At 37.9% G+C, this 16,125-nt stretch overlaps 3 protein-coding genes across 4 annotated transcripts; 1 reads left to right on the top strand and 2 right to left on the bottom strand.

Annotated features, from left to right (window-relative positions):
* Window positions 1–138: 138 nt before the first annotated feature.
* LOC5514292 (cyclic AMP-dependent transcription factor ATF-2) lies at window positions 139–6,473 on the bottom strand. Its single transcript, XM_032383907.2, has 10 exons — window positions 6,016–6,473; window positions 5,755–5,854; window positions 5,190–5,272; window positions 5,020–5,094; window positions 4,421–4,855; window positions 3,974–4,146; window positions 3,645–3,716; window positions 2,181–2,277; window positions 1,538–1,658; window positions 139–1,021 (listed from the first exon to the last, which is right to left on the bottom strand). The coding sequence occupies exons 1-10, from the start codon at window positions 6,100–6,102 to the stop codon at window positions 876–878; spliced, it is 1,389 nt and encodes a 462-aa protein (XP_032239798.1). The 5' UTR covers window positions 6,103–6,473; the 3' UTR covers window positions 139–875.
* Window positions 6,474–9,184: 2,711 nt separating this feature from the next.
* On the bottom strand, window positions 9,185–10,857 carry LOC5514296 (protein FMC1 homolog). Its single transcript, XM_001634487.3, has 3 exons — window positions 10,736–10,857; window positions 10,452–10,595; window positions 9,185–10,182 (listed from the first exon to the last, which is right to left on the bottom strand). The coding sequence occupies exons 1-3, from the start codon at window positions 10,802–10,804 to the stop codon at window positions 10,084–10,086; spliced, it is 312 nt and encodes a 103-aa protein (XP_001634537.2). The 5' UTR covers window positions 10,805–10,857; the 3' UTR covers window positions 9,185–10,083.
* A 295-nt stretch (window positions 10,858–11,152) lies between these two features.
* On the top strand, window positions 11,153–15,954 carry LOC5514297 (snRNA-activating protein complex subunit 1). 2 transcript variants are annotated; one of them, XM_001634436.3, is made up of 11 exons: window positions 11,154–11,321; window positions 12,010–12,040; window positions 12,488–12,616; window positions 13,135–13,200; window positions 13,265–13,339; window positions 13,555–13,662; window positions 13,980–14,101; window positions 14,359–14,404; window positions 14,957–15,070; window positions 15,274–15,336; window positions 15,798–15,954. In XM_001634436.3, exons 1-11 carry the CDS (start codon window positions 11,200–11,202, stop codon window positions 15,870–15,872), a joined length of 951 nt encoding a protein of 316 aa, XP_001634486.1. In that variant the 5' UTR covers window positions 11,154–11,199; the 3' UTR covers window positions 15,873–15,954. The 2 variants fall into 2 exon arrangements, with proteins under 2 accessions (XP_032239832.1, XP_001634486.1); XM_032383941.2 differs by lacking the exon at window positions 13,265–13,339 and having other exon boundaries at window positions 11,153–11,321.
* The last annotated feature ends 171 nt before the right edge of the window (window positions 15,955–16,125 follow it).

Genomic DNA, 16,125 nt, shown 5'->3' with positions numbered 1-16,125 from the left:
GACGTTTCGGGCGTCAGAAGAAAAAGGTGAATCATCAATCGTTGTTTCAATTACAATAAGAGGATGATTTAATTATGAATTTTGTTGGTCATATCCCTTCCCAACCATCGTTCCGAATACGAACCAACACATTTTTCATTTTCAGTTTCTTATTTCTGAAGGTTTTATTAATCGTGATTTTATCACTAGTCTAGGGGATACAGGTAAGTTCATAGTACTGTCAATCAACCGTCACCTGCGGTATAACGAGCACTCGTACACTGGCTCAACCAGCCTACTACCACTCTAGAACAAGTGATCACACACTGGATTTTATTTACACTGCGCCATCTGACCCTATTTCCAAGGTCAACTATAAAATATATATACAAATACATATGGCAGCGAACTGGGGTCGTTGTGAAAGAATAACTACTCTGAGGTTGGGGAAAACCCTTTTGTAAAGAGACAAGTTCCAATATTGTTCACCCAACATAATGTTAAGGTGTCATGTCGTGTACTGGATGCATCTACTCGATACATAATTTTTTTACCTTTTCACACCGTTTTCATATTTTATAACAACTATTAAGAACATATAAAACACCCACTCACAATTTTTAACGCCCCAGCTCGCATAATAGGTATATCTTTTAAGGGTATATAATATGTGAGATTACAATCACAATCTGCACTGGGGAGAAGCTCAGTGAAACATTGTGCTTGCTCTTCCTCAAATTATCAACATATTAAAGTCAGTTGACGAACTGGTGTGACACATGTTTAACTCGTTAAAAGGAGAATCTGTGAATACACATCCAACATAGTACTCTCAGTATGTGTTATATTATGAATATGTCTAATAAAACTACTCTATTTGGATAAAAAAACCCTATCTATTCCACTAAGTATCCTTCTAGTTCCAGGGCCGCACGGTGTGATAGCTGCGTGAGGGCACTGGTTGCCACATCTTCTGCGGATCCCTCGGCCATGCTAATGGCTACAGCGTTAATTCCATTTGCCTCAGACACATGCACTTGGCCTAAATGTGGAAAATTATAGAGTCTACTCAAACTTTTAAAGCTCTAACAATATGAGCCGTCCTTGACACAAATTGTTGCCATCTCCCCTTAGGGCTTTACTCAGGATTTACTTAAAAATCGCCTCCCTCCAACATTTCAGTAATGTTCAGTATTTCTGATTTAATGTGCATCTAGTTCATAGGTCGAGGCCAGGTTGGTGCAGTCTCTCGTTTAAGCTTTCATTAAGGGTCGACTTTAAACTAGTGCTCCCTTATAAGCAAATTATCAAGCGCTACCATCAAATAAGCACTACTCCCTCCCAAAAATCAATAGAAGGATGACCAATTGTAAAACTTTTGGCAATCACATGTTTCTTTTACTCTCTAACAATAAAAGACATGAGCAGGCTCAACTATTTGTACTATTGGTATTTCTGATTCATTGACTATAATTATTATGATGAAAATGATCATGATGACTATTATGATGATGATGATTATAATGATGACAATTATGATGATGACTGCATACAGTACCTTGGTTCATTTGCTTTTGTGCAGCCATCTTCTGCTGTGCAATAGTGACTGGGCAATCTTTGTGAGCCAAGAGCAGGGATTTGAGTTGAGCCACCTCTGTCCTCAGTAAAGAGATCTCGTTCTACAGATAAAAGACATGCAAAGTTACTCACTTTCAAAGAATTTGGTTAACAAAGGTTTACCAGGGGAGCACTGCCAGTTGTCACATTTTTCTTTGGGAGAGGGGGGCACTCATTCTCTTGTTGGGAGACCAGCAGTATTTGATGGAACTGCCAAATAGACCCAAACGGCTAATAATCTTGTTGTCACCCAATTCAAATCATGTGATAATTCCTTTTGGTGATTACAATTGGTCAAAGTATTCACCCAAGCGAATCCTCACATGATTTAAATTGGGTGGCAACAAGCTGTAAACAACACTAGTTGACTGAGACTATTTTTTAAAGAAATCACTGAATCCTTTAGTATACTCCATATTGTTCATTTGCCTTTAGAAAACAAGGGCCTTTTTGCCTGATTGTTAAAGGAAGTATAGTCCCTTATTTAGTTTTATGTATGGAATTCAATATTTCAGTCTGCAAATGCAATAAACAGGGGTTTTACTGTAGTCGTCTTGATGTGTAACCCTGTAGTTACCCGTTACCTGTAGTTGTGTGTTAGTATTAGATAAATCGTCAGCTTTCTTTTCTAGCTGTTGCACCCAAATTTTTCTTTTCTCTCTGCATCTGGTAGCAGCCGCTCTAAGGAAGGAAAATTTGGATTTAAATCTTTATACACTATATATATATATATAAATAATACAAAGATAATAATTAATAACTAACAAATAACAAAAAGAGGCAGGGCTCATCTTCTGTTTAGCTGTAACCTGAGTATCAGGCCCTCCTATGTTTCTATCACACCGGCAAGAAACAAGACAAGGGCCTGATACAAGTACTGTTCAAATCCCATGTTCGGATTCCGGCATGGCTCCTGATTGATAAAAAAACAAACAAAGGCCACTTGAATGGGACATGCTGATTGGTTCAGCTATATATAGTACCCTAACCCGTCAACTGCTCGTTCTCATAGTAATGGCGGACTCCAAAGGTGCTTTTGACCATGCGTTAGCAGAATCAGAGAAATTGTTTTCTATAACATTAAAAAAATATATATTTTCCTCTCCTCATTTTCTTAGGAAAAATTCAACCTGATACTCAGGTTAGATATTAAAAAAATATATATTTTCCTCTCCTCATTTTCTTAGGAAAAATTCAACCTGATACTCAGGTTAGATATTCAAATGCCTTGCCCAGTCCAGTCATTGTGTGTGTTTATTTCTCATTTGTATTGTTTTTCGAAGCGAAGATCTACTAGTTATATCAAAGGCGTTGGATGTCATAGAAGCTGCTTAATACAACGGACATTATTAGTAGTAGCTTTCAAAGTTTTAGATAGACCAGGGTTGTTTGCGCCATGTCCCGCAAGTTGTTGGTTGAGTGAGCTTATCAAAGAATGGCATTTGTGTTCAAGAAGCGGTTTGTCTATTTAGAGGAAAAAACCTGTAGTAAATTGGCGATGCGAATATTCTGTAGTAATGTGTGGATCTGCAGTAATATACTTAAATCGTAAATCTCCTGAGCCGGACTTTCGAATCATTTAGCATAAAGTTACCCTCACCGCGGTTTGTTGTTACTAAAATTTTACCCTTGCATATAACACCAATGTATTTTTACATAAAATGCTGTTTATAATTTGATTTGGGCATTTAATTGTGCCACCACGGGAGTCATGGAAATTTGACAGCCAACGTATTTTGACAGTGGTGTACTTTTATTTTTCCTCTCCAACTTTTGAAAAATAAAATCGCCTGATACTCAGGCTAGTTTAGCTGAGTTATTCTGTGCGTAATTTTAAGCTGTAGCCTGTCAGCTCTCCCACATTAGAAACAAGCTTGCGTTATTCTTAAGATTTGTAATCAAAACTACCACATTTACAAAAACAAGTTCAAGGGCCAAAAATCTCCACATTTCGTTGAAGTCTCCAGGGAGATTCTGTGGGTTCTGTTAAAAAAATCTCCAGGTTTTGGGCAAAAAATCACAGATTTTCAGTATACAGTAATACTTACCTATTTCTTTCAAGGAACTTTCTTCGTCTTTCATCTGGATCTAACTCCTCTTGCGACCTACGTGGCCGTTTTCTATGGAAGAAGAAATTCATGAACTTCTAGCACAAAACTATAATTTGTTCAAATCTTGAAAAACCAAACACCACACATAACAATAAGTATAAGCTATAAATTGAGTATAATCTATACAATGAGTGTAAAGTTGAAATAGAAAACAAGCTAAAAAATAAAGAAAAAATAGAAAACCAGCTAAAAAAATAAGAGCAGAGGGTTCTTTAGCACTCCTGCTTCTGTCTTTCTTACAAATACCTCAAGGCCTAGCTACTCACATTCCTCTGCGGGAGTCGTTTTGCTGATTATTATGACTAATCATTGTGGGGCTGGTGGTGAGGCCATTGTGTTCAGAAGTCACCATCTCCACTGCTTCTGTCATAGCCTGGCTGACGATATTCATGCCATTAGAGTTGTTATTTTGTTGCTGCCGCAATGTCTCCTTTAACCGCTGAAAAAAACAGAGTTGAAAGTGGTGAGTTTTTGTAGCAATAGTGTAAACAGAAAGCCTTGGGACATATTTTTGGCATATAAAGTAATGTATACTTAGGGTCCGCAGACAGGGAGGGGCAGAGGGACCATTCGGCCACCACTGGTACTATGTGAACCATGATAATATCAATAAGGTCTCTCTCAAACTAGAACTTCATAATTCTCCATTCACCACCACTCACTCATTGGTTTTCTTTTAAAACAAACAATAACACTTTGATATAAGATCTCACCTCTTTAGCACTGAGATGGAAAGATTTTCCGTTACTAGAAACTGGACTGCTGACAATAGCCGGCGTCGGAATAGAAATAGGCATTGTATTCTGAGCAGTTGTTCTGGTTAGGGCTCTAGGCACAGGTAGAGCTGATGGAACTGGTATGTTGGGGTTTGCAATGGCAGCTGGAATGATTGCCGGCATGTAAGGAGGCACACGTACAAGAACTGAGACAGCTGATGCCCTAGGAGCCTCAGTAACAGACTCTGTGACAACTTTAGCAGTTTCTGAATTTACAACAGAGGGTATAGATGATGTTGCTATTGTTTGTAATACTGTTGGGGCAATCGCTTGTTGACTTGAATGCTGGATAACTACCACTTTCTTGTTACCACCATTTGACAATGATGCTTGACAGACAAATGCTGATGTGGCACGCACAGTTTCTTCTTGCTAAGATGTCAAAATATAAGTTGAGTTCTAATTTAAATTTCTTATTAATTCCTTATAAAATATTTAATAGATATAACCAACATAAAAGACCAATAGGACTTTCACATCAGACAACCAGTTCCAGTTGGGAAAATGGACACATTCAGCTTGTTTTCCTTACTTACCTCTGTCTTTGGCAATACAGCTACATCCTTTTTACTATCATGAGAGTCAGAAGGTGCCGCTGCTTTCTTGAACTCCTGCACAACAAAGTGATGGTGTTAGCTTTCTTTCTCTCCAATACAACATCTCAACTCAATGTTCATGGAGCAATTGCCAGTGTTGTGGTACCAACCTGGTCGAAGGGATTCTCCAAATCCTCAAAAAGCCCTTCTTCTTCGAGGTTTTTCAAAAAGCGAGTTGGGGTTGGTGTTTGATCTAGAATAAGAACAAAACAGATAGATGTCAGTTTGGCAATGTAACTAAACTTATTTACTATTGCACCTTTCAATGTCAAGCAAGCTTAGGACGCAGCCATAATGTTGAGGTTATATCATGTCTTTGATAATAAATTGTTGTACTGATATTATAAACTATTTGCATTGCAAATTGAGTAAACGTTTGTAGAACTTTGCGCAGACTGAATACGACATTATTAATACAGTTTACTTTCTAATACAAAAACTGAGTATTTGAAAAACAACTATAATCTTTCCTCATATAAATCAACTTGGAGTTTAACCATAACCTCCATTTTTACTATATGTTTTTTAAATAAAAATGCTAAATGAAATCAAACCTTTTTTTACTGGTCATAGTTAGGTGAAATAAAAACCATAACAAAGACCAGTTGTGGAGCTGTGCATTCCATAAAACAGCTGATCTGATAAAACAAGGTCTTTAATACTATAGTTACATACCAGCCAAATGAGCAAGGTCTGCCGGCTTTAGGTTTCCAAGCTTCAGGGAAAGTTGGTGTTTCTGTTTATGGCTCTCGAGATGGTCGTTGTTGGCAAATCGCTGAGGATCGAAAAAAGTGGGAAGTTTTGAAGCTCGGTCAAAAGTAATTACGTCAGGGAATCGGCGGCTAGAGGTGACGACATCCTTATGAAATCACAACCAGTAAAAAGTGTATTCATCCAGGGAGCAAACCATTCGATCGAAGCCGCGGTGGAACTCACCTGGCCACATCCCGGAGTAGTGCATTCGAACGGTTTGTCGTCCGTCATCTCAGAAGAATCCACCAAAGCTACTGTTACCGCTGCCATAAACAAGCCCAAAATACCTCTTCCTTTTAAATTTGATTTTTGAGGATTCTTTTTAAATAACAAAAATCAACTCAAGAATCTTTAATGATAGTTTGATTTCCAAAACAGTTCGAATTTTACCTCCAAAAGTACTAAAATAGAACCATTACACATCGCAAATTTTCAAAGCAGCGTCCCCTTACGCTTGCATATTTTTGTCACATGACGTAATGGCGAAGCCCCCTGTGCTACGTCACAGCCTCGCATTGAGGAAGAAAGAAGGCACTATCTAACGATGTATTTGATTGGATCGTAAACAGCTCATTAGCAAGTATGAGGTGTTGTTCAGCGATTGGTTAAAAACGCACAGGCAGCCCAACGACAACAAAAACTCTATGCGATTATACATTTTGTAGCCACTGCCTTTTTCTATCGCTTTTTTTAAAATCCTGTCTAAATTTAATGGTCTAACAAGTATCAATATTGGTAAATCTAATTCTGCCAAAATCTTATGCTCTAAAAAGTATCAATTATTGGTAAAAAAACATAGATATATGTTGTGGTTGGAAATTCATTTTGGTTGGAATTTTTACCAACCAGTTGGAAATATGACGCTTGCGATGTGCTTTCACGCCATCTCTTCAGTTCTTTGTGGGCCTCACTTTGAAGAATTGCTCTTAGATCTTCTTTAAAGGTTCGGTTACTTCTCTCGACAAGACCTTGAGTTGTAGGCGTACGAGGTGAGCCATGACTGATTTGAATTCCGTTTTTCTCTGCAAATGCTTCAACAAGCCGATTCTTGAACTCTAGCCCGTTGTCCGTGATCAATTTCTTGGGATAGCCGTAGGGTGCAAAAAGTGGATAGCACGCTAAGAACTTCTTCACCAGTCTTCGAGTAGATAGGCTGCATGTAACAAAACTTTGTGTGGTGGTCAATTATATTTGCTACCCATTTATGAACTTTTGAGCATGAACAGGGGCAATTGCGAAAATCCATCAAGTCCATTTCAACGAGGTTTAAAAACCTTTCAGACTGGAGGGGCTGCTTCACTTCTTTTACGCGGTCTGTAATGGGCTTCTGCTCTGCGTGAGTCCGACACATTTGCATGTAGCAGTTTACTATTGCTTTTCACCCATTTCCACGTCTTTTCTCTTCCTCGATGTGCTATCCTGGTATGAGCCAAAGTCAATGCGTCATAGATGTTGGCCTTGCAAGCAACCTCCTTCCCTTCACTTGACCATACCTTCCCGTTGGCATAGGACCATTTCTTCCGTTTTATAGGATTTTTTTGTCGGCAGACGACAGAACTATTGGATCATCACTAATGCGCTCTTTTTTTTTTGCTTTAAAAATTGTTTTGCTTTTTCATACAAACCATCTTCAATGTAAAATTGATTTCTGATTTTTTACTTTTGGTTTGGAGCTTCAATTCCGTAATCTTGTCTAGGAATAAAGCGCGGTCAACACACGGCACAACTTCCTCCGCCATGATGATGTTTCGTTCAATGACAAACTCACTGTTTTTACACCTTTTCTTTGTCAAAAATCCCATTATTTCTGAACATGAACATGAGATTGAATGCCGGCATTCTTTATTCGTACAATACGCAATGGCTTTTAGTACAATGTAACTTTCCTCGTTATAGTAATGACTTTTAGAACAATCGACATGGAGAACTAATTACTATCATATTGGTTTTCCTTGGTGTTACGGGGAGCTTTGTTTTTGGTGCCCAAGGCCTTTATACTCCATTTCTTTGGTCTTTGTTTTTGGCTTTTGTTCCATTGTGTTTTTGGTGCTGGTACTCCGTAACACCAAGAAACTACCATATTTTCCGAGTAATGACCTTTAGCGCAATCGAAATGTCTAACTAATTAAAAACATTTTCTATAGGTTCTTCTTCCAGCGGTACATTTCCAGTCTCGTACCCAGACGCCGCGCGATGCATGACGGTCAATTCAGGAAATATCTTGCAAGTTTTTCAAATATCTTGCAAGCAGCGTTTTTATGACCGTTTTTTTTTTACTTATTTTGCTCACAAGTCCAAGGGCCTACTTACACACACTCGTTGTAAACCATTTAGTTTTATTTTCGGTGGTTTCCTGTTCAATTAGACGATATTTTCGTTTCGTAAAACCCAAGACGGCGGACGACACTGGTGAGCTCGATACATCATTTCATGAAATGAATTTGGATGGTCTGAGTGTTCTGGCACTCATTTGAACTCATACTGCTCTGGTTGGATTGTATTTATCACAAATATACACTTTCAGATATATAATTCGAGCACATACTGTCTTTATGTCCCCTTAGAAGAAGCTCAATAGCGAGGGAGTCACTATTCGCACATGACCTTACACCGAATTCCAAACTCCAGGAAAGTATTTAGGCTATTTCTGCAGTTGTCATGTGCACATGGAATTTTACAGGCAAGAAATGCAGTATGGATAGGTCCTTCTTCGTCTGTGAAAATTCGTAACATTTTTGCTCGCAGATTTCGTCCGCCATCTTGGATCTGTAATCTGCCAGTCGTTATTTTTTTCCCGTCCTCGCTTCAGGATTCCTGTGGATGTCCACGCAACAGCAGATAACGACTGGGTCTGGTACATTTCGAAAACATCGGCTTCTTTAGAAGAGAAAATGTTACACAAAATCGAGTAATTACGATGCCACGAAGAGGACAAAAAATAATTATCCAAGAGAAATAAAAGAACACTATTATTGCTCTAATCATTGTGCAGTCTTACATGTCAGTCTTTCAATACCCGCTTTCGCACCTATCTTGAGTTACGTTCGACAAAAGTGCGTACCATTTTGAGAATCGCTAGACAGAGCAAAAGTCAGTTGGTGACAATATTGTTTCCATCTTGAATATTCAAAACTCACATCATTTTAAAAAAAAATATAACTTGTACTGTATTGTTTGATATAAATATATTTTAGTTGTTTTCATTGCAGGATAGATTGCATTTTACTTAAATAAATATCCCAATTTGCAAAAAGTTTTAATAGCTTAGGCCTAGCCCCGGGGGGTTCTCCGAAATCAAACAGACGGGGATCATTGTCAGGTTTTTTTTACACAACCCTAAAAGATACTAAAGTGGGTGTGGTCTGGTTTTATTATAACCCTAAAAGATGACAAAGAGGGTGTGATTAGGTATGAATTTACCCCCTAAAAGATACCTCAAACAAACATAAATAATTAGTGATCTAAAAACACTGATTGGGACTTTTTAACAACCTTTCGTGAGCTACAAGTTAGATTAGCGATGGCTATAATAGCACCCTAAAAGATACCAAGTTAAAAAAAATCTGGGCATTCTCATTTTCACCCCTATAGGATACCCAAGGCTCAAATTTACATCCTAAAAGATACAAAGATGATCCATGTCCAATGGATATAGGGACTAACCCCCCCCCCCCCCCCCCTAGGGGCCTTGTTCATATGCTACATGCAAATCAATGACTAGGTCGATTGCTTCATCTTCATTTGCATGCATATACATTAGGAATGGCATATGGAAAGAAAAGCGCATTAACTAGGCCTTAGGAAACCAAATGTAAAGCAAGTCAGACCAACAGGCAAGTCCTTACTTCTGTTAGACAGAGCTGATACAGGCCTAGCCCACTTGGGTTTTACCAAAACTTTGTGACACAACTTGGGCACAATACACAGGTTCATACCACAGAGTAGCCTGTCTGTAGGCATTTGGGTTTAATTTTGGCAAGAAAACCTGGATTTTGTTATTTGTTTGCCATTTTGGAATTTTTTTTTTTCTTCAACTACCCTATGTCCCACTCCTGCGTGTCAAAATTGTGGCCAAGGTAATAAACTCCAGGTTTTCTCGCTGAATAAATATCTCCAATGCCTATACAGGGACTGCGGAGCATACTTTCAAGTGTAAGATATACTCAGATTAAAGTTCATGTCTTAAATTAGTCCTCTTTTTGGACAACACACTCCTCTAAGATTGATAATATGGCTCCTCTAGTTCCAGCATTAGCTGCTATCATATGTCTTTGGAAGTTTAAATCCAACCATTCTTGCAACTTCTTCAACAGGTCGTTCTCCTTTACCTTTGTAGACTTCATGCAGTTCCTATGATAAAAAAATAATAATTCATTTTGACAGAATTCTTCTAAGAAATGAACATTGGAAATGAAATTTGCCAATTTTAGTTTGACTCTATATAGGTGACACAAATGCACCATCTAATATTAGAAAGAAATGTTCAGTTCAGTAGTCATTATTGTGCCCAAGAGCGCATTATGGGACAGAGATCAGAAAGACTGCATAGGATACTACGCCAAAACCAGATAACGATACAATGCTGAATATTATGTTAGGGATTCCTGTGCTGTAAGTACCTTTTTCACACGTTCATTTTTGAGCAAGCACAAGTAATAACTGGCATCTCTTTGATATGTCTTCACCGTCTCCTCGTCAGCATTCCTTGTCTTACGATATTCATCCAACAAAAACTTGTAGCCAAAGACTTCTCTTACGGGCCCCTTTAAATGACAAATAAATAGCATCAATGTCGGCCAGGGGATAGGGTAAACAATTCCACAAATGCTCTATAAACGCACGATCCTTGAGCAGAGAACTAAGCGCTAGGTATTTCTGAGAGGTAAAGATAGTTTGGGCCTACCGTAGTAGGAGATGCAAGTCTTAATTCTCGTAGAATGTTTCGTAAAGTTCGCAGAGAGCTCGCCGTCATTTTTCTTCTTAGAGAATCCGCTTACAATTTCGGCATAGCGTAGGCTCAGCCATAACATTTCACAACAGAATCTGAAATTACCTTATCGACTTTCATTACTTATCTTCTGTATTCAGCTTTGCTTTTTATTTTTTTATTTTTATATGTAGAAAAGAATCTTTCAATTATTATTTTTTAGCGCCATCGAACGCATCATTTTATGGGTTCCCTGTGGCGCAGATATACTTTACTCGATTTGCTTGAAATAATATGATGAATGTCATGTGAACAAGAGTTATACTTTTTTGTGTCATTTTTCTTTAAATTAGAAGTAAAAATAACTTTTTAGTAAAGAAAATATCCATCGTATCTGAAGAGCATACGGTCAGCGGAGCTACGCACAAGCGCCATCCAAGATGGCGGATGGGATGATAGATGATTGTCGCTTACTGCTTTCTCGATTTGAAAGCCACAGCACCGTGCGGTTTGAAATATTTTCTCAAATATGGAAAGAGATGAACTTCTCGTTTATTCACTGGTAAGGCTTTAGTGTTGCATTTGCGGCCTATTTATATTTTTTTGAGAATTGATTAATATAAGTACTTAAGTACGAAACAGAGGTGAGAGAAAAGACGACCCGATTGTCAAAAGTGTATTAAGGCTTGGAATATACTAACTCAAGCTAAAAGCAGTTGAAATTTGGAGAGTTGCCTTAAACTATTTTAACCCTGCCTTAACTGCACCACTTTTGGTAATGTTTTCTTTTGATTGATGGCGTTATCATGTGATCAGACACATGACATTTGCCAATCATTTTATTTTTTGAATTCTCCTGCAGTAGATATGCAGTGAATTGGTGACATTTACACAGTGTAATGCAAAAAGTTAAATTCTATGCTAGCGCAAACGACCCAGGCATTAATATAGTGTACAAATTTTTTAGGAGACTCCTTACAGTATTCACTAAATCCTAGAGCTCTTCCTTGTCTCTTAAATGCTTATCGGTTCTCCTTTTTGTTAGCAGAAAAAGTTTTTACAGTTTTTTGGAACTCATTTTTGTTTCTCACTTTTTTATTTTTGTCTAAGAAAACTCCATTCAAAGGAGATCTTTGATTAATTTGTTCAATGTGAAGTGTCTTAGTTGTTTAAGATATCGACAGAACAGTAGATATTTTAAATGAACACAAAAAAACCCTAGAATTAACTTACAATCTTGGTGTTTACAGTGGTCGCAAGGATTTCAATGGAAGAATTCAGGTGGGTCTCTTATCAGTTGTCAATCTTCTTGTTTTGTTTTGGTTGGACTTGGCAGGCATGATAACATGTTGACTAAAGCAAAACACCGAATGGAATTAGAACAGACTTGTCAGATTAACTATTCAATAGGATATGGTAATCAAGCATGACACAAGAAACAGAGGAACAGGTAATGCAGCGAGTTGGTGCATCAGGATGTATGGGGTGTGAGGTGCTTATAACATAGCTGATAAAAGCACTGTACTCCCCCTGTTGTGTCCGCCTTACCACATTGCCATAAAAGCCTTAAAAATAGAAAATAAAAGAATTGAGGTTTCTGATTTTCTGTTTGAAGAAATCTGTAGTCAACCATTTGTTAAATCTATGGTAGTCTACAATGGACATTTCAATCTTATTTATTTATAGATTTTCCTGCATATTCACTGTAGGTAACAATTTCTCTTTCAGATTGTTGATTATCTCTACCGTGTAGTCAGCTCGTATCTTTCCTCATCCTGCACATTTCAATATCGCGTTGGTGCACTCTACTGCCTCTATGCCATCTATCACACTCAGTTGTGCAAGCCCAAGATTAAGGTATTTGTTATTGTAGGCTTATCCCAGATAGTGTATTTTTTATGCGCTATATCCAAGTCATCTTATGGGATCATGGGTGGCCCAGTGTGTTAGTTCGTCAGCGTATGGGGCCTCTCACCTCTGCTGAAACTGGTTTGATTCCCCGTCGAGACATGGATAGCATCTTTCTGTTTCTTGGCCCTGAATTTGACTTTTTGAACGTATGTAAGCTTACTAGAAGCTTGTGTTCCTCAATTCTCGCGGAATTGTTGTTCTTAATACATAGTAGGATTTTAAATGTGAAGTGCTTAGAACATGGTTTGTATAAGAGCTATATAATTTTTTTCATCTTTATTTGCAATGAATATTGCAAATAGAAAATGACACAGTACTTTAGCCTTTTAGAATTTTATTACCATTATTTGAATCATTTTACATGACTTTATTAGCAGTGTGGTTTTTGTTTATTGTGGCATTCCTGTTTACAGAAATACTTATATACAGTATTTTATTTATTATCCTTTTTTTGTATTTGACAGATACGGATGACTTTACCCATGTGGAAGGATTTGAATGACCTCCATGAACAATTCAGGATTGACAAAGTAAGGTTTTATTCTATTTCTTCTACAACTGTGAAGTGTTTTGATTGCTGCCTTTGTTTTGTAGCATTATGATGCTGATTTCATCCTGAGGTCACTAAAAAATGACAGAGCATTTATTTTCTGTGCTATGCCAACACAGGTACATTAAGGGTTACTGATTTAAAGATCTTATTAATATTTAACAGCAATACACACTGAAAATATGGCAGTTGTGCCTGCTTGTTTGAGCAGTGCATGCTATTGTTATTTACACCTGGTGCTTGTGAGCTGTCCTAAGTTGTAACTGTACCTCAAATTATGTTTTATATTTAGAAGTTTGATACCAATATGTTATGTGATTTTTAATCATCATAGCTTGCTTATGGTTCAAGAGAAGCCATCACTTGCCAAGAGAGAGAACGGGCTTGTGCTGTTTCTGTAGAGGCAAACAGCTGTGTAGAACTAGCATATGGTGCAGTGGAGGTACTGTGTGATTTGCCAAGGTGGTAGGGTGGGGTACAGGCATAGATTTTATAGGAAAAAACTTTGCGATCTTTTATAGGAAAAAAATGGTGATTGAATAAGGGGGGAGGGGGGGGAGTTGTCAGGATCTTAAAACATATTTAGACACTATCCTGTCTAGTTTCCCTTGGGTGTTACCCAGATAATTGTGTCACTGAATTGTGTTCATGCTCTTGTTTGTTTTCTGTGGTTACAATGCTGGCCCAAAGTTGCATAGATACTACTTTCATTTTCTGGCCAGGTTTAAATATGTATGGCAATAACGTCTTTTTTCACAGAAACTGCTAGAAGTGCATTCTCGGTATCAAAAACTGAAGAAACGAGCTACACAAGGAAGTGATGTTGTAAATCCAAACACAGTTGCCATGATATCTGATAAATTTCCATCAGAGCTTGCAAGGTAGGAAAGTTAACCCTGATGTGCAAAGGTTGACATGTGAAAGAATCAAACACCACATTGATGGGAAAACGTGCATCACTCGGGGATGTCATGAAAAGTTTTGATTGATGTCAACCATCTGGCCCTAAACAAATTTCTTGTGGTTTTTAAAGCTAATATCATGTTATTTCTAGTGTTACATTACAGTACATGTAATTGGTGACATGATAAGATTGACCAAAAAATTAATGCTTGTAATGCCTTTTTTGGTCTTATAGGGATATTTTTAAATTTGAAGACTGGAAGCAAAAAAGATGTCATCAGGTAGATAAAGAAAACTACCTTAGCGCTGGTTTATGCAAAATATTTTTTTTGGTCTGGACACTAAAATCTGGGGAAATGTGCCTTAAATCCTAAAGGATGGGGGTGACAGCAAGCATGTGTGAATTTTTTTAATAGTTGAACTGTAATTTTGTCCGTTTAGGGCTGGCCATGGTAAGTGAGGATGAAAAAATTTGATTTGTATATTGTGTAAATTTGGAAGAGGTAACATTAAGTTAATACAAGGACGGTAGGAAAAGGATTGTTAGGCTAACTTTTGATAATAAATCACGATTTGGCTGTCATGTCGGCTAGTGGGTCGGGGACATCTCACGCCTCAGGGTAGTTGCTCGGATTACGCAAAGTAACTTGAACAGGTTTTTTAATCAAACACAGAAAGTGCCTAACAAATACTCTTCCTATCGCCCTGCAGTCAGTGGAATAATTTTGTGTTGGCCTTGGACCTGGTTAAGCTCCTCGGTCTTAGATTATATGGTATTGGAAAAAGTATTTTTCTTTTACAGCTTTTCAAATGAATCAATTTGACTTTTTCAGCATGTGTTGCACCAGCCGTCTAGTTCTTTACTTATGATGCCTGAAGACAATGTTGATTCTGACATTGCTGCAGCCTCAGCAGTTAAAGATGAAACCATGCAAGAAGAAACTGAGGTACACAATCTGTCTTACATAGCCCTGAGATATCAAACGACTTAGCTGACAGGACGCACTAAGCCACAGCACTATAGTCCTAGGATCATAATGAATTGGTCTATATAGTCCTAGGATATCTCAACTAAGATGAAATCATAATGAATTGGTCTATATAGCCCTAGGACATATAAGCTGACATAATGATCAATTGGTGTCAACAGGAAGAAAGCAGAGCTTCAATACGGAAAACATTAAAACAAAAATCTTTCAGTCAAGTTAATAAGGTCAGTATGCAGAGTCATAGAAAGGAAAGCCCCCCCCTCCCCTCCCTTATATTAAAAATATGGAAATGACCAGGAGGGTCATGGCCGTGCCCTGAATGCTTTCTAAAAAGGGACGACGACGATGATGGCCAGGATAACGCGATCGAAAAGATGTTTTCGCGCGTGGCGTCCTTTTCCTCAACTGACCGTGAAACTTATAGTTTTCACGTCGTGGTTTTATGGAAAACGGCTGAAATGTATCAGACAGAATGCATTTCCACGTGCTTCTATTTAATTCTGAATCAAATTCCCTTGTTTTCTGCGTCGTCGTCCACGTTGCCATTTAAGGTTAAGGTCCTTAATGTTTCTTCATCTTCCCTCAAATATTTCGAGGAGTGCTACAGCTCCGGAAGTTCATTTATCAAAAAAGGCAACTTCCACAATCTATGTTTCCCAAAATTGACTTTTCTGCTGCATTTCAGGTTTCAAAGAGCATGCGGCATCTGCAGCCCAAGGCATCCGATGATCCAGGACAGAAATTTAAACGGAAGAGATAGTATGACAAATTTAGAGGGTTAAACTTATGTTGTAATTAGCTCAAAGGAGGAGGCAAAGATATACAATAAAAATAAGTATTTATTTCTGTTTATTCATCGCTTGTGTATAATATATGACCTAGATTTAAAAATTGAAAGAAGCTAAACTAGCACCGTGGTCCGGGGTGCTTACTCTACGTTATACTTGCTCCAAGTCGCCTCTGTCAGGGGTATGGATTTTGATTTGATTCGTTTACTGTTTGAAAAGTTAGCA

Source organism: Nematostella vectensis, chromosome 2, assembly GCF_932526225.1.
Source record: "Nematostella vectensis chromosome 2, jaNemVect1.1, whole genome shotgun sequence".
In the NCBI taxonomy this organism is placed as follows: domain Eukaryota; kingdom Metazoa; phylum Cnidaria; class Anthozoa; order Actiniaria; family Edwardsiidae; genus Nematostella; species Nematostella vectensis.
Note: the sequence above shows the minus strand (reverse complement) of the source record. Positions and strands in the feature narration are given on the sequence as shown.